The sequence below is a fragment of the Lissotriton helveticus genome, chromosome 7 (genome assembly GCF_964261635.1).
Source record: "Lissotriton helveticus chromosome 7, aLisHel1.1, whole genome shotgun sequence".
Taxonomy (NCBI): domain Eukaryota; kingdom Metazoa; phylum Chordata; class Amphibia; order Caudata; family Salamandridae; genus Lissotriton; species Lissotriton helveticus.
The window spans coordinates 929,979,115-930,003,001 of record NC_136068.1 but is presented as its reverse complement, the minus strand read 5'-3'; the positions used below and the strand labels follow the sequence as shown (position 1 = coordinate 930,003,001).

Genomic DNA, 23,887 nt, shown 5'->3' with positions numbered 1-23,887 from the left:
TGTTCCAAATTTTGTTCCAATCTGTCCAGCAGTGGTCGAATTATATCAGCCAACATGTTGTCCAGACTTCTGTCAATCCGCACAGCCAAATATTTCAGGCCCAAGTTTTCCACATAAAGCCAAAAGTCTCATGTGTAGACCACTATCCACAATTTGCCTCACTTTTTGACCAATTTATTTTATACCATGAAACATACGCTAATGTATCAATTAGTGAGTTGAGGTACGGAATAGATGTTTCTGGGTCACTCAGGATCAGTAAGATATTGCCGGCATATAGCAAGATTTTACAACTGCCGGTCAGAGTATTGATGCTCTGTAAGTAAGTGGACTAACAGATAGCTACCGCTAAGGGCTGTAGGACCAAAACAAACAGCTAGAGTGACAATGAGCATCCTTGTTTTGTCCCTCTCAAGATTAGGAAGGTTATCGAAATATGACCTACAGAGTCAATCTGCACTGTGGGGGAGGTAAAGAGCCATCGGACGTTCACCAGGAAATTAGGGTCTTTCTCTACTCTACTCAATGAACAGAATACATACCCCCAATCAATCTGGTCAAAAGCCTTCCCAGCATCTAATTAGAGTAGTAGTTTATCATTCGGATTGTTATGCATATGCCATATAATATTGGCCAGGAGACGCATATGATTAAGAGAGGAACAACCAGCCATGAAACCCACTTACGAATCAAGCGTCAACCTCGGGATAACCTTCCTAAGGTGAGTCGCTAGGATTTCCTGAGGAGAGGAGTTGGACTAACGGCAAAGGCGGTCGACCTCAAATCTGTGAAACCGGGTTAGAGTCTTGGCAAGGACCCGCGTTATCCTGTGATTCTGGCAAATCTCCTAATCTCCCATTGCCTAACAAAAATAAATGTGTCCTCATCTAACGTAACTGGTGCACCTGTAAAGCGCTCTGATACCCGATACCTTCGGGTCAAATTTGCTCTATATAAAGCTCCGTAAAAAATAATAATAATTTCTGTGAGTGACTTCATAGGCGCAAGTTATAAGCAAAATTGGGCGATAGCTTGCTCAACTAATACAGTTACTTGTATAGTTTAAAAATAAGGATGAAAAGCACTTTGTTAAACTTAAGCTGCAGCATCTTGCCACCATTGAGTTCCTTAAAACGTTTATAAACGAGGTGGACAAATTAGTTCAATGTTTATCATACAGAAGTCGACCTGAAAGTCATCATCCTTCGAGCTCTGTTGTTGGACATTGCTTTAATAGACTCCCGAACCGCTTCCTCTGTAACCTTTCCCATGAGAAGTTCACTCGTTTCAGACAGGGAGGGCAGGTGAAGGTTCCGAAGGAAGATCTGTTGAAAAGTGAATTTGTCTGGTGCCTCTGTATGCTAAAGTATGCTAAGAATGTGGATAGAAGTTTCAGTAATCTCTACTGGGTGGGTAATTAGACAAGCATTACCACTTCATAATGAGGGATTGGCCGCATTGACCTGTTGTTGGCGTAACAGCCCCGCAAGATGCCTGTCAGCCTTTTCTCCTCTCTCATAATGACACCACCCATGGTGAAGTAAACCATATTTAGCCTATGTTGTTGAGCAGAACGCATTTAAATCAAACTTTAGGTTCAGTAGGAGAGTCTTCAAAGGATGTCTCGTATAGATTTCAGTGGGGCGTGTATTTCGCTTGCCAATCTGTTTTGGTCTTGGGCCTCTCTCTCTCGGGTCACCTAGACCCAAATAAATGGCATCTCTCAAGGTCATTGAGGGTTCATTTTTTTTGTGAATAAAGGCAGAGGCGATCTGTAAGTGTCAGCGTGCCCTTTGGTGTTCGATAATGTGAGAGATACAATCTCCGTTTCCTGGAGGTAGGAAATAGGTGTCCCATGTCTTGACAGTGTTTGCATTGGTAAGATCCATCTGATATTCCGTGCAATGGCTGCTTTGAAAGAGATAGTCTATTGTGCGTTCTTGTATGTCACATTTGCTTCTTTTATTGTTGCATGATATGCTTGATCTTGAAGGGTCTGGGGCTCTGCAGGAGCACAGGATACCCAGGGTGAACTTGATTTGTTGAATACATAGCTGACCGTTGGGGAGCTCTGGGGAGGTAGTGGGCTAGGAGGTATACCTGCATGTTTAAATCAGTTTATATTTGCTGTTGTACCAATTAGACAGAGTCACACACATGATCCTCTATTGTGATTACACCAAAAAAATCAAGAGCATCTACGACAACTTCGACGAAGACAACCAACACACTGAATCCTCACCAACCACCCGCGACACCCTGAAGCCAGCGATCGACAACTGGACAGCCCTCACCACCGAAGACACACTGAAGACAATGAAGTCAATCCACTACGGGGCCCTCACGGACCCCTGCCCCTACCACATTTTCAACAGAGCTGCCAACACTATCGCACCCATGCTCTGCCACACCATCAACCGCTTCCTGGCAACCGCCTCATTCCCTGACGACTGGAAACACGCTGAGATCAACCCCCTCCTGAAGAAAACCTCGGCGGACCCCCACCGACCTCAAAAACTGCAGACCCATCTCCCTGCTCCCGTTCCCAGCGAAGGTCATCGATAAAGCCATCAACAGCCAACTCGCCACATTCATTGAAGAGCACAACATCCTCGACTCCTCCCAATCTGGCTTTAGAAAAAAACACAGTAGGGAAACCGCCCTCCTTGCTGCAACAGACGACATCCGTACCTTACTGGACGAAGGAGAAACAGTAGCCCTCATCCTCCTTGACCTCTCAGCGGAGTTTGACACAGTCTCTCACCCCACCCTAATACTCAGACTCTATGATGCAGGGATCCAAGAAAAGGCCCTCGACTGGATCCGCTCCTTCCTCTCTGGCAGAATGCAGACCCTACACCTACCACCCCAAGGGTCCTCCCTCAGCCCTACGCTCTTCAACGTCTACATGGCTCCGCTCACCCCCATCGTCAGAAACTACGGACTCAATATTGTGTCACACACAGATGACACCCAACACATCCTCTCCATATCCAACAAACCCAACACCACCAGACACAACTTTCGAGAAGGCATGGAAGCCGTCGCCAAATGGATGAAAAACAGCTGCCTACAAATAAACACAAGCAAAATGGAAGTACTCATCATGGGCCCAAACCCAGACGCCTGGAATGACACCTGGTGGTCCCCCTCCCTCGGAAGCCCCACCCCCATGGACCACACACGCAACCTGGGAATCATTGTTATTGTTATTGTTAACTGGGTTTTGTATAGCGCCTAATCACCGGCAGGTCTCTGGGCACTCTTGACAAAAATACAGCAACAACAAGTAAGTATATATACAGAAAAGTACCGGCAAAACGCCGTCTCAAATAGAACAAAAAGCTTCCCTAAATAAGAATGTTTTCAAGGATTTCCTAAAGGGAAGCAAGTTAACTTCTCTACGAAGAATCTCTGGCAGTTTATTCCACATCTGTGGTAGTTGGATAGGAAAGGATCTCCCACCCTTTGTTGCCAGTTTAAAACGCGGGCATGACAGCAATTGGGCGTTAGAGGATCTCAGTACCCGATTAGGTTTATAGATGTTAAGTCGTTCCTTTATGTAAGCAGGCGCATTCCCATAGATTGCCTTATGGGCGATGCATAGACTCTTGAATTCCACCCTTTGCTTTACAGGGAGCCAGTGTAGTCTCTGTAGCAGTGGGGAAGCATGGGTCTGTCTGGGTAATCTAAAGATTAACCGTGCTGCGTCGTTCAAGACAACCTGTAGGCGTTTAATCAAGTTTTTTGGCAGACATAAATATAATGCGTTTCCATAATCAATCCTTGAGATTATAGTTGCCGAAACAATGGTTCGAAGCATATTCAAGGAGAGCAGGGGGACTAATTTGCGCAATTGCCTAATTAGGTTAATACAGGTTCCGACAACAGAGGATACTTGGCTATTCATCGTCAGTTCGTGGTCAATTTTTATACCGAGGCTCTTTACATTAGGGCACGGATTTGGAGTAGGGCCAAGTTCTTCGGGCCAGAACGAATCGCCCCAAGGCGAACTATCGGTTGAGACCACCAAAACCTCAGTTTTTTCAGGCTTTATTTTCAGTGAGTTTGCTGTCATCCAACTTACAGTAAACCTCAATATATTCTGGGCCTGGTCCTGAGCCGAGATCGTATTATCTATACTCAGCAGCAGCTGAGTATCGTCAGCATAGTTAAAAATCCTACAGCCCATATTTGCCAGGGAGTCTATCAATGGTTGCATGTAGAGATTAAATAAGAGTGGTGATAGTGCCGATCCCTGCGGGACTCCACACTCAAGGACACCAACTTCCGATATCTCATCCATTAATTGAATTCTCTGGGTCCTCCCTGATAAAAAAGATTTTAGCCATTGAAAGGCCAGGTCCTCTATCCCACATGCGGCCAGTCTGTCCAAAAGTAGAGCATGGCTGACTGTATCAAATGCCGCTGAAAGATCTAAAAGTATCAGGGCACTTGTTTTTTTACTGTCAGCCATGCATCTAAGTTCATCCAGCACCTAGAGCATTACTAACTCGGTACTGTGATGTGCCCGGAACCCCGCTTGGCGTTCCTGGAGAAGATGGTGTGACTCCAGGAACGAAGACAGGGATTTCTGCACATGTTGTTCCAAAATTTTGGACAGAAAAGGCAGCTGGGATATTGGCCTATAGTTCTTCAAACAGGCCGGGTCCGACCCTGGCTTCTTTATCAGGGGTTTGACACGAGCCTCCTTGAAACTAACTGGTAGGAGACCTGTGTCTAGGGAGTTGTTCAAGAGGCAGATAATATGCTCCTCTAGGACGGGGAGCGCCAAGCAGAAAATTCCGGGAGAGCAGGGGTCTGCAGGGGAACCTGACTTAGTTGTGTCCATAAGCTTGGCCAGGAATTTGGCGTCTATAGCTGCTCCCTGTCCAAAGCGCCCACGCTTCCCCCGATTAACCCCAGCCTCATGTCAGCTACCCAGGAAACGTAATTCATGACCTTGATTAACGGTCATTCCCCAGGAAAGCCATGTTTAACATCTGCCCCCTTCCCCCTTCTTCATGACGATAACGCCCCTGCTTGCAAGAGTTAGCCGACCCCGAAGGGAAGTGTAAGACTGTCAGTACTTGGGTTAAAATGAAAAAGGGCGAGTCTCTACATAGGGGCTCGGGTTTTGAGTGATGATATAATACACCATGTATAAAAGTCCAATTTCTCTCACCATACGTCGCGCATGAACGCCACACAGGTTTATGAAATCAATAACAATGCACTCCTACAGACTCCATAAGTGACGACTTCTGACTGTGATCGATGAACATATCCCCCACCTACGCAGGATTGGGGATGGAATTGAGATGTATAAATGTCTTCTCCTGCCAGTTTTTCTAAAGCTTGTTTTCTACCCATTCAAAGATACAATCACCGGAGGAGAGGAGCTGGACGTGACGCACAGCCTGGCCACAGATCATGAAGCACGTGTGACCGCAACCAAAGGTGGAGCCGCAGAGCAACGAGACGCGGGACGAGGCACAACTTTCAAACTCGGCAGATGAAGGAATGAAGGGCTGCCTTGAAGCCCTCGACTCGCTGACCCACTCGTGCCTGAAGTCCCCGTCCCCTTTTGAGTCCGACTGATGGGCCTGCCTGCTCGCTGTCCTTTGCTCCCTTGGTCCCTTGGTGTGTTCAAAGATCTGGCCCCACTCCGCCCTCTCTTCCCTCGATTATCCAACAAACTCACCCTTTTTCGCATAAACTTTTGACTATAGAATGAGGTTTTGCCACGGAAAAAGAAAAGACACGCAGGTGCCCAGCTTGAGGCACCCCTAAGAAAATAAGTTAGGAAACAGGACTGTGATCTAACAGCAGAGGACTGATCGCACCCTGCAACGTGTAAGGATGAATCCGAGCTGGACCTATAGCTCCACCGCCGGTGCTCAGCAGCGCCAACAAAAGAAGATGGACTCTGTTAAAAGACATTGCGACAAAGACCCTCCCCCTTTCCAGAACTTTCTACTCACCCCTTGACTAATTGCTTGTATCGGATTGAATCCCTCCCTCAACCATTTTGTATTGCCTTTTAAAATGTTTCATCGGTCACTCATGTAGTTAGTTTTTCAAACGTCTCTTATAGTACTGACAAGACCCGAAGGTATCAGAGCATTTTTTCCTGTATGCTGATGTCACTGGAGAGAAAATGTGAACTTGATTTTATAATATGTCGGAACATTTTTCCTTGATTCTACACCGACTAAATATTATGCCGATCTCTAGGCTTGTATGAAGAACACAACAAATGTAAATTAACATGTATTGCATTCTGCCTATAGCATCGACTAGGTATAAATTGAACTTGCTTATGTAAAAAAGCGGCGACTGTTGAAAATGGCAATGTATGTGTACATAAGCGGCGTTCATTTGTGTTCACTGTACCTCTTGTCGTAAGCAGAATGGACATTGCAAAACACTGACTGTGTTACCCCGCCAGCATAGACCCATGCACACATATATACAACAGCCATTTTAGGTACCGTGGTCTCTCTGTTTGCGATCGATCACCAGCGCCCTTCCCTGACCCTGCAAGCTTCCCCATGCACCCTGACCGACCCCGCTCTCACATGCACAAGTCATGAGCCCTCCCCTCCCGCATGACTCTGTGTCTGAAAATCGCACCCCGCGCCTGACCAACACCTCCTTTCCCTCTATGAATACCCCTCCTTTGATGACCTCTTCCTCCGAACCTAATTGTCTACATGGACCGCTGGTCACCCCTTAGCCTGAGGATACAGTTTATTGCCCACTACTGTATGCACTCGCCTCTCTTAAAAGGAGCCACTATTGATCATGACCTCCCCACCCCCTGAGATTCGATCAGGAGCACACATTTCAAAGGAATCAGCAGAACACTCAGCTGCGTGACAGCCCCCTCCTATTGTATGGAGGATAAGGGCCCCTACTGTAGCCACGTGATGGAATATCTTCGTACTTCACAATGTCTTGATTGTAATAAAGGATGCCTGTGTGCCACAAACCTGTGTATAAAAGACGAAGCCTCAGAGAAACTTGTTAGAGCACCTCCTGAAGACACTATGAGAGTGTCCGAAATGACATGCTCTCCTCATGAGAAATAAACTCTGTTCTTGTTTTCCTGCCTTCAGCGCCCGTCTCTTTATTTGGTAATTATTCAAGATGGGAACTAAGAGTCGCCCTGCACCAGCAGCCTGGGCATCAGGTGCGATATGGGCGGACTTTTCGACAGGATTAGGTTGTACCAGCACGGATTAAATGAAAGTGCGGTACACCCAATGCATCCTGTATAACTGCTATGGATCACAATAAAGGATCATGTGTGTGGCTCTGTCTAATAGGTACAACAGAAAATATATACCGATTTAAACATGCAAGTGTACCTCCTAGCCCACTGCCTCCCCAGAGCTCCCCAGCTATGTATTCAACAAATCAATTTCACCCTGGGTATTCCGTTACCCTGTAGAACCCCAGACCCATCAAGATCAAGCATATCCTGCAACAATCAAAGAAACAAATGTGACATACAAGCATGCACAACAGACTATCTCTTTCAAAACAGCCATCGCATGGAATATCGGATGGATCTTACCAATACGAACACTTGAATACAGTTTAAGGATCAGGATGCACGTGGTCCCAGAGGACTTCTAAAAAGTCAAGATTTAATAGGTGATTGCAACATATCTCACCTCTTGCAGCAGCGTCTACTCCATACTGAGGTGACCTCCCCTCTCAGAGTTTTAGCATAGTTCCACGCCTCTGGCATTCTGGGGATTCTGCATCTCAGTGTTTTTGTTGGGAGGTCAATAGATTTGATGTCGGTGGTGTTGGTGGGTCAGCTGTATCTTGCCCTGAAACATCTGTGGCTGTTCTGGGCTATCAGGATAATTATTGTTCTAGGTCATCCGGATCTGCCAAATTCTTTGTGTTTACCATTGATGTTGATGAGCATGGAGGCTGGTTCCAAAAAGCCTTAATAAATGTCAAGCTTTTTCAGAGTCGGTTGGAGCACAAGGAATTTCTTCTGGTGGACCACTGTATCATGGGAAAAGTCAGCTGCCATGTAGATCTTTGTGCCTCTGCAGAGGAAAGGGCCATTGTGTTGATTAACAGCTGTGACAACTTGTCTGGCCTGCTAATGTCCAAGAAACAGGTAATGATCGATTGGGGGTGCTTTGACACCTGTGTCCCCATATCTGTCGTGGGTGCCCTTTGGAACTCCAGCAGAGGCACATAAGTCTAGCAATTAAATTCCAAGATAAATGAAGATACAAAGCCTTTCATGTTTTTCGCCTCCAGGTCCTCTGGCACACCCAAGAAACTAACATTATTTCTGCAACTGTGGCTTCAACCTCTGCCAGCTTCCTGTGTAAATGCCATACCTCGCTGCCTACATCAGGAGTAGATCACTAGGACTGTTAGTAGATTATCCCTAGCCTCCACTCTATGCTCTATGTTGTCGAGCCGTGTATTTAGTGAACTAAGATCAAGTCTGAGGGATCTGAGGTCGGCAGCCATCACTTGGTGTCAGCATGCATCAGGTCCATGCTTCACTTGATGTCTGTAAGCTATTTCATTATCATCTCTAAGGTGATGTCTGCCCAAATGGACGTAGAGTGTTTCAATCTGCCAGTCACCATGTCTGTAAAGAGAAGCTGACACAGAAGTTTCCCCTTTGACATCAGGGAGGGCGTGAATAGTAGAGGTGGGAGGAACTCACAGAGTTTTTCTCCTTGAAATTCTGCGGAGTTCAATAAAAACTCTGAAAGATGATGCAGACTTTTGCCCATCCCTATATTCTACATAACTGCAATAACAGGTAACCATTCATGGAGGGAGTTCGGTGGGGCAGGCAGGCGGGGCAATTTTTTTAAAAATTTAATTTAATTGTTTACTTACCTGCAATCATACACATTCCGGTGTTTACCACCCACCACCCTGCCCCTCCCCCGCCCCGCCTGCCTGCCCCACTTAACTCCCTCCACAGGCCACGGCTGCAATTCAGTCCACCTTGAAAACTATTCAGTCCATGCTTAATCTCCAGAAATGGGCAAAATGGCTTTCTTTGAGGTAGATTTGTCCCATTTGAAGTTACACAGTCTACCTATATTATGCCACCTGTATCATTCAAATTACTCTTGGATTAACACAAAGATGTAAAGTAATATAGCAGAGATTTGGAGAATAGGAAAGTTGGTTATATGCGCAGCCTCGGTCGGGAGTGGGAGTACCTGCCGGGGGGTGACGTGGGGAGAGAGCGAGGCAGGGTGGGGGGTAGTAAACTATGGATTACGGAGGTTTACAGGTAAATAAACATATAAATGAATAAAATTAATTTTGTTGCGTGCCCTGCATCCCCAAATCCGATACAGTGCGCGCAACGAAATTCGTTATATTTATTTATATGTTTACTTACCTGTAAACCTCCGTAATCCATAGTTTAATACCCCCCACCCTGCCCCTCCCCACGTCACCGCCCGGCAGGTACTCCCACTACCGACCGCGGCTGTATATACGGACTATATATCCCATAGTAAAAAACATTACAATGTAAAATAATAACAATAAAGTGCTATTAAATGTGTGAGAATCATTTATTATCATTAAAAGGTTAATTTACGACAAAAAAGATCTACATCAAGAGCTGTTGATATGCTTCAAAAAACTCTTCAGAAAGGCAAGTATGTTTAGCAATGCAAAATGTGTTGTGACAATAGGCATGGTGCCATGAAAATTAATTAAATGCACATCGCTGTGTGCATTTGGAGTATTTTTAGATGAACCACTTAGAACAATACACATTTAAAAAAATGTTACGGATAAAAGAAATAGAAACATGTCCCAAGGCAACTGTACCCATGCCTCCACCTATTAAAAGCTCTTATTACTACAAGCTCCTCATACATATATATTTCACATTGCAAAAACTAAAATCTTTGTTGAAAACTCCTTGCTTGTCTTATGAAAAGTGGTCTTTCTTTTAAAGAGGGTGTTAGACCTGGCATCTTTGGCGTGGTTTCCCCCCTATCTTTTTGCCTCTACCTCCTGTATTTTTGATGCTGTGCTGGATTTCGTTTTTGCTGGTTTAGATGCTTTGGACACTCTGCCACTGCTGATCAGTGCCAGAGTGTAAGTGCTCCCTGTGTAAATTGTTATTCTGATTGAATATACATGTTTGGCATATTTGTATCACCATGAAGTCTCTAGTAAAGTGCACTGGGTGTGCCAGGGCTGGTGATGACAAATGCTACTAGTGGGCCTGCAGCACTGATTGTGCCACCCACAGGAGTAGCTCTAAAATGGTGTCTCGGGCCTGCCACTGCAGTGCCTATGGGCAGTTTAGAACTGCCATGTCCTCCTGGTCAGTGTCCCCACTGACCAGGCCTAACCCTTCCCTTTCTGTGCACATCAGTCACCCCTATGGAAGGCCCAAGGTACCCCCCTGGGCAGGGTGCGGTGTATGTGAAAGGTAGAGCATGTACTGGTGCAGGTAACATGTTCTGGTAGTGAATTACAGCCATTTTCGTTTTCACTATTGTAAGGCTATCTTGCTCCATAGATTAACATGGGGGATACTGGCTACAGTGGTTAACAGCATTTCTTCCCATAGGAACAAGATAGGACATAAGTATCTAGTATCCCTGAACTCAGAATTTAATAACACATCTTTTAGGAAAGGGTGTTTTTAAATCCTGTGTTTGAGAACAGCACTTTTAGAAAGTTGCTGTTCTCTTGTCTGACCCTTCTGTGTGCCTGGGCCTGTTTGTGTATTGACTGTCTGGTTTGTGAGTGACAGGGGCTGGGGAATTCCCCAGGAGGCTGGATGAGTCAGCACTAGGCTGAATGACTGCAGTTGTGGTGGGAGGAGTTAGCACCTGGGCTGAATAGAGCTGTGCCTGCCTTCCACAATGCTGGCTCCACCCCCCTGCTGGGCGGCTGAGGACCCTGCCCCTCACTCTGAAAGGAAAGATGCAGCCAGCAAAACAAAGTGCTCAGGATCCACCCAGAACTGGTTTAGACCGGGCTCAGGGCCCACATGCACCAAGAGAACAAAGACTTTAGGGGTATAAGTACAGGACCCCTGACAACAGAAAATTAGATCATCCTGGAAATCAAGAAGGAACCTCTGCCAAGGAGAAAGCTGAAACTGAAGAAGGAAGATTGTCCTGCTGTTGCTCTGCTGGACTGACCTGTTGCTTTGCTGCCAAGGAGAGGGAAGGACTTTGCTGCTGAGCTGTGTCCCCTGTCTTGAAGGAATCTCCAAGGGCCTGAGAAGAGCTGGCTCCTTGTTTTGAAGTCCCAGGAACAAAAGGACTTCACCCCCAGCTTCCCTGAACTCTGCTGAGAGAGTTCTGTCCCTCCTAGAGTGCTTGATCCAGTTGTGGGGCCTCTGGAGGTTGTACCTGTGCTGGGAAGCTTGAGACTAAAGCTTGAGAGACTTTGGAAACTGAAAAGTTTTGCATCGCTCGCTTGCGGAGCGCATCCCCGACAATGCGAGAAGTTTCCCGCCGCTACGGAGGTCGAGATCGTCGCAGCGCCTGACGCCGCTGCCAGAGACGTCGCATCCTTCGTTTGCGGGACGCACCAGACCGGTGCGGGAGAATCGAACATCGCTGCGAGTATCGTCGCAGAGCCTGTCGTCGCTGGGTGAGAACGCCGCACCGCTTGCTTGCGGACCGCATCACGTCGCTGCGAGTGTCGTCGCAGAATCATCGCATCGAGGAGCTGCGAGAGAAAGGATCGCCGCTGGACCGCGCATCGTCGCCCCGGAGATCGTCGCAGCACCTACGAGATCGTCGCATCGTGCCTTTGCGAGAACAGACTTCCTACGGAACCTACGCACCGGAATCCATACAAGTGGCCTTCCTCCCCATACAGACCGGATTCGTCGCAACACGCCCGCTGCTGCAGCGGGGCTGTCGCATCGCCTCCCCAGGGTCTCAGGAGCAACGCATCGCTTGTTTTCCACCGCACCAGCTTCTGCTTTTGGAACTTTGTTGCAACTAAAGGTACTGTGAGTAAACGTGACGCAACTGTGAACTTTTCACGCATCTGTGGTTTAATTTACCGCAACTTGAAGAATTTTAACGCAACCTTAAGAACTCTTTTTGAAACCATATTCTTGAACTGTGTATGTTGGATTTTTGTCGTTTTGGTCTTGTGTAGTTTAGATTAAAAATACCTTTATTTTTCTAAACTGTTGTGGAGTCAGTTTGTGGTGTTTTCACTGTGTTACTGTGAGTGTTGGTACAAATACTTTACGTATTGCCTCTGGTTAACCTAGACTGCTCGTGCCAAGCTACCTAGAGGGTGAGCAGGGGTTATCTCAGAAGGTTATCTCCTTGCCCTGACAAGAAGCAAGGGTCCATATTTGGACAGTGGTACCTACCTCTGCCAACTAGAGACCCCCAGATCTAACAGAGGGACACCGAGGCACAGACACATTTTGATGGGGCAAGAGAATATTGAACCAATGCCCAATAACATGCAAAAAGTAGAGATTAACAAACCTATGTTTTTTTCTGCATTTGTTCAAACAACCGTGGCATCAGAGCTACAATTAATACAATGTAATTTGACTGTTTAAACTACAACTCAATCAACGTGTTACATTGATTAATAGGCTACAAGTTGCTAATCATCAAATCATCACCTTCTGCTTCTTAACATAATTATTCACTAGCCAGGGACACTTTAATGTCTTTTAAGTCCTTTATGTCCATTATGACCTGATGTTGAGGCCAATCTCGATCCTCATTAATTAGATTATTCACCGGTTATGCATTGTGTACAGATTCAGTATCAATCATTAACACTTTTCCAATCAAGTTTCCTTAATAGGGAAAAGAGGAATAATCGTGATTGATACCTAACAAGAAAATTCAAGGGTGAGGTAGAGGATTGCACGTGAATTAGCATTCTGATCAATAAAATTTATATATTTTGATCTGAACTCACTCAGGTGCTAATAGTAATACAAGCATTTACCATGGATAGCTCAATTTACTCCACGAATTTGGGGTTAATGGAGATGGAGGAAGTTAGAAGACTTTGTTCTAGTAATTATTTAATATGCAACAAATGATCTGAGATTCTGTGTTCCATCTTGGGAATTCAATTCATGCCTTTATGTTTCTGTAACTATTGGGAACGAGATTGTAGAAGCAGCAAGGGAGCGTGGTGGGCTTTTGAGTTAGGCCTGGTGAAATGTAAATAACGCATCCATAATTCACTTAATTTGAGAAAGTTTGCATTATGCTTGTTATGTGAAATTTCCGAAACTATGCCATTATGCCACATCACATAATTAGGCTATCATCAATGGTAAAATCAAAGCAGGGAACAACACAAAAAAAGAGAATTTGAATGCTTGTTGTTCAGAGCACTAGTGGTTTTGTTCTTTTTTTAAGCATAAACTTAGTCCTTGCTTCAAAAATTGACGCGAGGATGCCTTTCACACTAACATCTAGAACTAAACGATGGCTTTTGTATTTCATATAATCATCGATAACATCACAAAATGTTGCGTAATTTTGTGGACATATCACTTACTTTTGTGGAAATTTGCATAATTATGCAAAGCAAATTATGCACATTTTGCTTTTTGTGCTCTGGACAACTTAAGCAATGTAAAAGGGGCTTCAGACTCTGGTGGGGCCACGTATATAATACCATTACAGCTGCACATTTCAAGTCTATGAAAGTCAAGGAATAACACTAAGGCAAGGAAATGCTACGCAGTTTAGTACCATTTCTGATTTACAGATCTGCAGGTGGATACAAATAACATGTTGTACTTAAAGCTTATCGTTAGTAAGGGTGGATGCAGCAAACAGTGCCATTCTCTAATTGAATAAACAGTCTTTGACAAGCAGTGCTTAAATAACATCAGCTTAAACTAATTTAATATTTTGTTTTGAATGGTTATGTTTCATGTTAACTAAGTGCAATGCTTCACAGCATCCCAAGACTGCTCAGGTTAGCCATGACACGCGCTCGTTTCCTGCTGTGAATTGAAAATAACGATCCTAGCACGCCGAGTCTACACAAGGTAATCACTGCAAGGATTAAAAAAAAGGACCACACGTTATATAAGTGATATTAGGTTTCAATTACAATACAGTGATGCCTTTGTGATGAACCAATATGCAATGCAATGCCTAATTGATTGTACGTACGCATGTTTGTTTGCAATCTGTGAAAAAAAGAAAATGAATACAAACAGATTTAAAAAAAAAAAGACTGCTCTGGTTAGGTAATCTCCAAATATATTATATGTCAAAAGAAGATACTCAGTGAAAAGAAAATATTACTTTTGTTTTCTTCAGCTTGTGGTATGGTAGGCAAAAACAGACTAAACAAACAGCATGCCAGAGTGTGGAAAACATAAAAAAACACCCAGCACTACAGTTCAGCTAAGGCTTTGTGAAATGTTAATGTATATTAATATGATGCAAAGTAAATCAACATACCTGAATAAACTGCTGCTCCTCTTTTCCTATGTTTAAAAAGTCTTCTATTGGGACAGATCCTTGTTTCTCACAATCCTGATTTACCTGAAGAGTGTTTGGTTGACTTGAATTGTCAAAGATAAACTGGCTTTTCCCTGAGTCTGCTGTTAAACAAACATCATGAGAGTAAGTCTGTAGAAAAGCTCTGACACCATCAATGCCCACAAACTGAGAGGCCGTAAGTGCATTAAAGTTAGCACCGGAAGATGCACAGAGCTGAGATTCCCTCCAGCGATGAATTCTGATGGCCAAAAGAAGAATGATCAGGAAAAGGAACAAGAAGGAAACAACAGCAACAGCGATCACAAGATACAGTGTGAGGTTTGACTCCATGTCTGTGGGAGCTGAAGGGTTACTTATATCATGAAGCATTTCCGGCATACTGTCTGCCAACACTATAGTGACTGTAACTGAAGAAGAAAGAGGAGTCTGCCCATTGTCCTTCACTAACACCACGAGGAACTGTTTTATGGCATCTTTTTCCATAATTGGTCGAGCAGTTCTGATTTCTCCGGTGTGAAGGCCTACAGTAAACAGACCCTGGTCTGTTGACCTTAACAGCTGGTAGGAGAGCCAAGAATTTTGCCCAGAATCAGCATCAACAGCGATCACCTTAGTGACAAGATAACCAGGTTCGGAGGAGCGAGGAGTCATCTCCATCCCAGAGGAGCCATCTGTCGGAGTTGATGGATACAATATTTCAGGAGTGTTGTCATTCTGATCTTGTATAAAAAATATAACTGTGACATTACCAGTAAGAGACGGAGAACCTCCATCCTGTGCTTTCACTTGAATTTGAAATTCTCTGAACTCTTCAAAGTCAAATGGTTTAAGAGCATAGATGACACCAGATTCCGAATTAATGGCAATGTACGTCGAGAGTGGGACATCACCAATGTGTCCATCACTGATGGAGTAACTTATCTTGCCATTTTTCCCAAAATCCAAATCTATTGCTTGGGCTGTAAAAATCGAAGTGCCTTGCGGTATATTTTCATTTATGTGCGTACTGTAGGACATCTGGCTAAATACTGGGATGTTATCATTTTCGTCTGTGATCTCAAGGGCTATGGTTTCAGTTTTGACCATTGTCGGAGTTCCACTATCAGCAGCTGTAATTGTTATGTTATACAGAGACACCTGTTCCCTGTCTAAAACATCAACAGTTACTAAACTGTAATAACTTCCAATCGACTTTGTCAACTGAAACGGGAGATGAGGAGGGAGGGAACAAGTAACCTCACCGTTGACTCCAGAATCCCTGTCGTAGACCTCCAGAAGGGCAATAACTGTGCCTTGAGGGCTGTATTCTGAAATCTGCTTGAGAAATGATGAAATCAAAATCTCTGGGCTGTTATCATTCACGTTGATAATGTCTATTAGGACTTTGCAGCGTGATGACAGGCTGCCATCACTTGCTTGCACTTCAAATTCATAAAATTCCAATTCTTCAAAATCCAGGTTGCCAGTCACAGAAATGTCTCCAGTATTAGAGTCCAATTTGAACTTTTCTAATGCAGTCTCTTTTATTTTGTTAAATGAATAGGTTAATTCAGAGTGAGGTCCCTGGTCAATATCGGTAGCTCTGACTGTGCCCACAACAGCGCCTCTGGAAACGTTTTCCACGACACTGACTTTATAAATAGACTGGTCAAACACAGGGGCATTGTCATTCACGTCATCCACAATAACCTGGATCTGCATTGTGCCGGAACGGACCGGGTCGCCTCCGTCCACGGCTGTGAGCACTAGGAGGTGAACACTCTCCTCTTCCCGGTCCAGTGATTTCTCGAGGACCAGATCAGCGTATTTTGAACCATCGGTACCAATTTTTACTTCTAGGCTGAAAGGTTCATTTTCACTGAGTTTATAATTTTGGAGCGCATTGAGTCCCACGTCTGCATCTTGTGCGTCCGGCAGCACAAACCGTGCTCCGGGGGAAGTATTTTCAATGACGTGTAATGATATTTGACTAGCAACAAACGTGGGCTCATTATCATTTATGTCTTGAATTTCTACTTGGACGGCATATGCTTTCATAAGTTTGTTTGATATAATCTCTATATCGAGGTGACAAAGCTCGACGTGCCCACAAATGGCTTCTCTGTCAATCCTTTCATTTACATATAAATGTCCCTTGTTCAAATTAAGAATAAAATACTGCTTCCTACCTCTGGAGACAATCCGGGCTCCTCCCTCTGATAACTCCTTTGTATCCATTCCCAGATCCAGAGCCACATTCCCAACAAAAGCGCCTTTCCTCGTTTCCTCGGGAATGGAATAACGCAGCTGCCCGGAAGCGGCTCCACAGACTGACAGCAGAGCAACAAGTAGCAGCAGAGGAGCCCCGGAGTAACAGCGCCTCGAAGATTGATCCCCGGAGTAACAGCGCCTCGGCGACTGAGCCCCGGAGTCACAGCGCCTCGATGACTGATCCCCGGAGTAACAGCTCCTCGATGGCCGAGCCCCGGAGTAACAGCGCCTCGATGCCTCGGCCCCGGAGTAACAGGCTCTCGGTGTCTGAGTCCAGGAGTAGCAGCATCTCGGCGTGTTAGCCATGCCTGCAAATGTAATTCACGCTAGTAGTTCTAAATGAAGGAGCCTGTGCTGTCCGGAAATAATACGAACTGAGCGAGGGATGGCGCGACCGCGTCACGAAGGTTTCCACTGACTGCCAGATAGAATTTGATGCTTTTATAAGGTATCAGTCCCACAGCGATCGGCAGAATTGCTCTTGAATTTTTATGACGGGTGAACAGCGACGCTCGCTGTCCACATTAATAACTGCAACATTTCAGCTACAGCTGTAAAAAGCAGCTTCTAAAAGCAAATAATGAAACCACAACTTCGAACCTGTAGTGAAACAACCAAACGTGTGCTGCTGAATAGGTTACACGGTAGATTTCCCATTTTCTTTGTTTATCTCTCGTTCTCAAACGTAAAAGAAAGGTGGGTTGGGAACATAAATCATTGAATTATTCAAATGGTTTCCTTTGTTTACTGTGACATGGCAGGATACTCCACATGACGAAAAGGGTTGAATCTGTGCGTTGAGGGAAAGAATGGCCCCACCGAAATACTTGGATCCGCTGGTATGTGTGTTTAATCTAAGTGATGATGTAGTAAAGAGTGGCAGGCGTGTCTGTGTTGCAATCTTTGTTAAAAGTTTGGACTGCCATGGTACCATCAATATGACGGCGCAGGGGTAAAGCCTGACTTGCATATAGTTGGTCCCTGTCAGTAGTTGCATTATGAACGAAACACGGGGGATTAGAATGCGGCCCAGAAAAATTACCAATGGTTGAGTATATTGGAGAATCTCGTTCATTACTGTCTCTTGCTTTGTTGATGTAGGACAATAATTACCCGTTTTACAAATAAGTGACTGTTTATAGTATTTATTCTGACGAATATATTAGAGTCTATTTCAAATATATATTCCTTTGCGTGCATCACTAGAGAAATACACAAGTAGGTGCAAACTGGAAATAACATATTTAAGGAATTAGATAAGCACTGAGAGTAAGTAATATCCTGGATGAATACGGTGACCGGACGTCCTGGATCTGGCCAGGGAGTCCTAAAAAACACAAAGCAAGAAACAGTAATGAACGAGATTCTCCAATTATCTTCAACCATTGGTAATTTATATGGGCCGCATTCTACTCCCCTGTTTTTCATTTATAATACCACGACTGACAGAGACTAACTATATGCAAGCCAGTCTTTGCACCTGCAACGCCATATTGATGACACCATGGCAATCACAGGCATGGTGGTCTGCTGACACCAACAGGCTGCCCTCTCTCTGATAACTTCCAATCAAAGTGAGCCACAATTCACGACCTACCGCAGGAAAAGTGAGGAAGTAGTTCAGATTGCAACAACAATTTGGAATTTAGGTAATTAGCCTATTAATGCGTAGGTCAGTTCACGCAAATATTTTCCATTTGCAAAACGTCAATGCGCAGTTTGCGAATGGAAATTTCCTTTCTAGGTCCCCATACGTCAAAAACATAATGTAGATAGTGTTGTATTCTGAGCCAAGAAGGATACCTTCTCATTACAGACCTAGATTTCCAACCTTGTACACTGGAGTGGGGGGATAAATACCTAAAGAAGGAGCCCACCCACAAACCAGACCAAAAAGAAGCACAGCTATAATCACCCAAAAATGTTTTGTTTGAGTTCAACTTAAAATGATTACTGTTCTTTCAAGAGACAACCTCACACAGGCAGGTAGTAAAAGTTATTTTTGATTTGGAACAAGATCTGACAGAGGATGAATACTATTACCAATCGTTTGTTAGCGGCATAGGTGTAATAAACCACGTTCCTTGGTTACTTGGGCAAGCAGGATCAAGTAACAATTAAAAAAGTGTAGGACTTAAAGCCAGCGCATGTGGCACTTCTCTAGTTAGTCAAAAAACTGACTGAAAAAGAGACCCCTCAATCGATTGTACTCTGTCAGAAACGAGGATATTGAAGCATGGATACCGTCTCTTATTCCCAACTCCAACAGCCTCTGTAGGAGAATGGGATGAGGGACACTATCAAGGAAGCATATACGCTGCTTTTTGAATGGCTCATGAGCCGAGGGCTCAACGAGGTTCTGGGACGGAGGATCTGTTAAGGGTGGGAGCTCTGATGGAAGACCTGGTGTCCCATGCAACCCACATGTCTGATATAGATTTCCTGCTGCTGCAAAAGGCTGCTGAAGGGCCTTTTTAAGCCGCTTTGTAAGCACTTTGCTTATTGAGAAGTTATTTAAACACATTTTTGTTTCGCTGTGTGTTACATTTATTGCACAGTCTTAGCTTTGTGACATCACTGGCAACAGCGGTCCCTTTTCAACAAATGTATATACCTCGAGGGAATATGAATTTGGAATTATGGGGAATGTTTGATTAGTCATGAATTGTTGCTGTGTTGAAGGAAGCCAAAGCTTTGCGCCACCGGAAATCTACCAGCCTTTCATCCCTGCTCACTGCGGTTCCATTTTAGGTACAGTAAATCACGTTGTTTCTGTCATAAAATCGGAGTTCAGGTCATACTTAACCTCCAGTTGACATAAGAGGCCCGGTGTGGGATGGCTCGTATACCTACTGGTGAGGTTGTGTACTTCTCCTTTCAGTTGTCTTTTGTGATCCTCCCATATTCACACTGCTGAATGCCTCATAAGGTTCTCCCTTAAGGTAGCTTTCCCTGTGACCCAGAGAACTTGAGGCAAGGAAGTGGAAGGTTTAGTGTCCATCAAGTGCTGCTAGAGGTGGGTTATAAGTTTCTGTTGGTCTTCAGGAATTCTGTAGTAGAATAGATCCAGTCTCCCGTGTTTGGAAGGAGGTGGGATGTGCCCCAAATCAAAAGTCAAAGAGCACTGGGGGATGGTGAGCAATCCCTCCTTACCCTATGCTGCAGTCTTGTAAAAGGGCCAACGAGGGGTGGTTCATGGGAAGGTAATCTACCCTTGAACAGGTCCCATGTACGCAGTGGAGGAGACCAAGAGGAATATTACCAAGGAGGGCGATAAGCGAATATTGCGCGTTTGCGGCCGTTTTCAGCCGCTAAGCGGCGATAATTCTATCGCCCTATTCACAAGCTGTCGCTAACAGCGACAGCTTGTAGGCGATAGCGAGCGATTTGGGGCCCGCTTTGCATGTCAGCGATATTTATCACTTATGACATGCAATGTGGGTGTACCCAACCCGTTAGCGACTGTATGCAGTCGATAACAATGCTATCGCCTATTAGCAAGGCAGGCGTAGCGATGGAAATATTCGCGCTAAGCGCGAATATCTCCAAATACTAACACCTGCCCAGACTGGTTCTTAGCCATGTTATCCAATGGGAGGTGGATAACATGGCTAAGAGCATTTTGTCGCTAATGCGTGAATACCGCTGTATTCTCAGCGACATTCATGCATTTCGCTGCTATCACCTGGATTTTTATCGCTTTTGAGATAAACCTTGCTAATAGCAAGTTATCTCAGCAATAAAAAACGGGGATGCGCGGCTATAAAAATATTGCCGCTAAGCCTACTTAGTGATAAAAATCGCTATTTGTTGGTAATATGCCCCTAAATTCCCTGTCTTGTGAGTGTGTCAAACACCGTGAGTCATGTAGGCAATGATCCTGCAGAACATCCTGCAGTAATGCCTGGTCTCGAGGGATAGTCATGGCTAAGGGTCCTGACCTATCCTGATATGGGTTTAGTGTCAGATTCTAATCGCATCTCATTATCTCCCTGGCATTGCTCAAATTCTGTCAGGCCTCTGGAGAGGGGGGAGAAACAAGAGGCTCAATCCTGATTGAGAGTATAGATGGACTCCATTATAATGGCCTGTCTACTGTTTTGAACTTCAGAAATATGTAGCAGCCAGGCGGGTGAGCCCATGTCTTTATAACTGTAAGGGGGAAAGATTTGAGGAAAATAATAACAACTCCACACCTCTTCAGGAAGGTAGGAGGTCCCAAATGAGCAAGAAAATGTGGAAGAAGGCTGCTGTTAAAAAAGATACCAACCCAATCTCACTTTAGCCTGTCGCACTCCATTGTCGATAAATGTGTTTCGTTCAATAGGGCTAGGTCATGGGCCTTCGAGGCAATAGACTTGAGTTTCCTCTTTCACTTATTATAATAAGTAGGGCCATTGACATTCAGGGAGAAAATACAGAGTTATTTGGGCCACGGTGGGGCGAACATGATGCGTGGTCCAGTTACTGTAAGTTGTGGTGAGGATAGGATACTTCCCGGTCCAGGTGGGGGAACTGGAGGCAGAGCAGGTGGTCAGGTAAATTGTGTTCAGGGGATTTCAAGAGCTGCAGTATAAAGCTCTGGATGGTAAAAGTGACCATTTGAGTGTGGTGCATAATTATGTCTGTTAAGGTAAAAAGTTGATGGTAGTATGTTGATAGTATTCAGTGTAATGAAAAAACCCAATAGAAAACTCTACAATATAGAGGTATTAAGGCAAATTGCTGCATAAGGAGAGTACTAAATGTATCTTTGTTTAACAAACAAGATGTAGAGGGAGAATCCATTTTCCGCAGCCGATGGAATCGCCTAGTCCTATTCCCGCCCAGCACCCTTGTGAGGCAGCACCGCAATCAACAAACAGTCCAGCCCTACCCCAGGCAGGTTGAATTCCGAAGAGAGTTGCTAAGGCAAACCAATAATATGTGGTGGCACACTGAAACTGCAATTGATTAGCGAGGAGTGCACCTTTGGAAATATGTCCAAAATAGGGAACTAGCCCCAAACGTATATTAGTCCATGGTATTAGGGATGTTATTAGAGGTAAACATTAAATGCTATCATGTGGATATTTCCAAATAGGACCCATAAGGAATTCTAATATCTCCCAATGGTACTTCTTAGGAGGTCAAAACAGGGAGGGAGCACAATTTATCATGGCCTCTGGCAGCCAGACCAGTAACTTCTCATGCAACCTTCTTTCCACATCTTTTCAGTACAGTATACAATCTTTGATGTTCAGAGGAAGTGTCACTAGTGCACGGCCCCGATTTTGAGGGGAGGCCAGAATTTGTCCCTCAGAGTTGGGTGGCTCAGTCACCAGTATCAAGGTGCCCACAACTGCCATGTCCAGACAGACCAGAAAGTTCTCAAGATCATTCAGGTCCTCAAATTCTTTGTGCCTGCCATCGATGGTTACCCGCATGGTAGCTGGATCCAGAAGGATCTAGTTGATGCCAAGCTTCCGGAGGTTAGGCCTCAGTACAAGGAATTTCTTCCACACACTATAATATTATGGGAAAATTCAGCCACAATATGGATCCTGGCATAATTTTTATGAAAAGGGCAGCTGTGACGTTTTTACTGCAGTGATAAGTTGTTGGGATTGAGCATACAATGATCAGCCTAGGAGTATTTTGCCATGCGTTCACCCTGGTACAGTCTCTTTGCTCTCTCTGTAATTCCAGTTGGGGCGTGAAGGTCAGACCCATAAGCTCAGAAAGGAATTAGGTGAGGAAGCCTTTGGTATCCTTAACTTTTAACACCTCCATTACCCCGAGGAAGCAGACGTTGCTTGTCCGACTGTGATCTTCTACCTCCACCAGTTTCCTGTGTAGGTGCCATATCTCACTACTGACATCAGGATTAGTTTCCAGGACAGTAAGACGGCCTCCATGGCATCCACTTTACGGTCTGTGGCATCTAGCCATGGGTTGAAGTAGCTCAAATCATTAAGCAGAGATTTTAAGCTGAGGCCGTAGATTTGATGGCTTCCAGCATCGAGTCCAGGGATGATTTGATATCTGTGAGCTCCCTCATTGTCGTCTCCAGCATGCTGTTGGCCATGGCAGGCAGAGAGGTTTTGCCTTGCCAGCCACACATGTCTGTAAAGAGGAACTAATGTATATCCTCCATAGGGCCTAGCCAGAAAATCTATCTGAGGGGATACAATGGACTGTACGTAAGGTAAGAAGGAAGGCCTCCAAAATTAGCGTACTAGGGATCAGGGTCAAAGGAGGACACTGCTGGCAATCCTGCCAGATGAATATAGAGGGTCTAGGCAGGTTCCAGCACTGAAGGCTCCAGTAGAGTAAATAGGCTCACTGAATGAGTAGGTCTCTGACAGAGCTATTGAAAGACACCGGGGTTGGACCACTGTAAGTGTGGGTGGGCAATGGAATGTTATGGACGGGATCTGGCAGCAGAGGGTAATACTCCCGCCTCCAAGCACCGGTGATTATGTGCTGTGGGCCGGGTCTCCAGCCTTTAAAGATCATTTCGAGGCATCCGCTAGCATAGTAGCGCACCACGGCTGGCAACCTGGTAGCCATCAGGCCAAAGGTGTTGGTAGTAGCGGCATCGAGGGTGCATTAGTTCCTCGGCTGGGTCCGTAAGTAAGCTAGGCCACACCCATTCAGATAGCACCAGCACAGTTCAGCGCGCTCCCAAGCACAGTTTGTCTTCTAAAGGTCACCACCACTCAACCTCCCACTCACTCTGAGGCTGTGCTGCTGTGTTACTGCCTTCAAAAGGCTCAGGGTAGGTAGTTATCAGCAGGAAGGTGCTGAGCAGCCAAAACGCTTCAACTGGAGCCGGCATCTTGCTTGCGGCCAGACTCCGTCCCCGCCCAAATTACAAATGTTAAAATATTATTATATGGTTAGCATTAATAAAGGTCACAAGACAGTCTAATGCATGCTGTTTACCAATATGTATCATCTTGAGAAACTTATTTTCTGCAGATAAAAAACAGGGTAACACAAGCCTTTTAAGTTCGGTTACAAAATTGAATCCCCTTCAGGTACCTGGGGAGCTCCATTTTTAAAACAAGCATTTGCAATGCAATAGGTCTCGCATTAGGAAAGTGTGAGCTATTGGTATTGTAAATGACACATTTTGTTAATATGTG

General features: G+C 44.9%; 2 protein-coding genes and 1 pseudogene across 2 annotated transcripts in view; all 3 read right to left on the bottom strand.

Annotated features, from left to right (window-relative positions):
• Positions 1-17,063, bottom strand: part of LOC144767160 (protocadherin gamma-A11 pseudogene) — a 30,980-nt pseudogene extending 13,917 nt beyond the window's left edge.
• LOC144767141 (protocadherin gamma-A10-like) overlaps positions 1-23,887 on the bottom strand; it is a 458,767-nt gene that overhangs the window by 238,042 nt on the left and 196,838 nt on the right. The gene's annotated exons all lie outside the window — the stretch shown is intronic.
• The window catches only part of LOC144767156 (protocadherin gamma-A6-like), a 37,215-nt gene continuing 35,898 nt past the window's right edge, over positions 22,571-23,887 (bottom strand). The window contains 1 exon segment of the mRNA XM_078650737.1: positions 22,571-22,915. Coding sequence (XP_078506863.1) covers positions 22,571-22,915 — 345 coding nt within the window.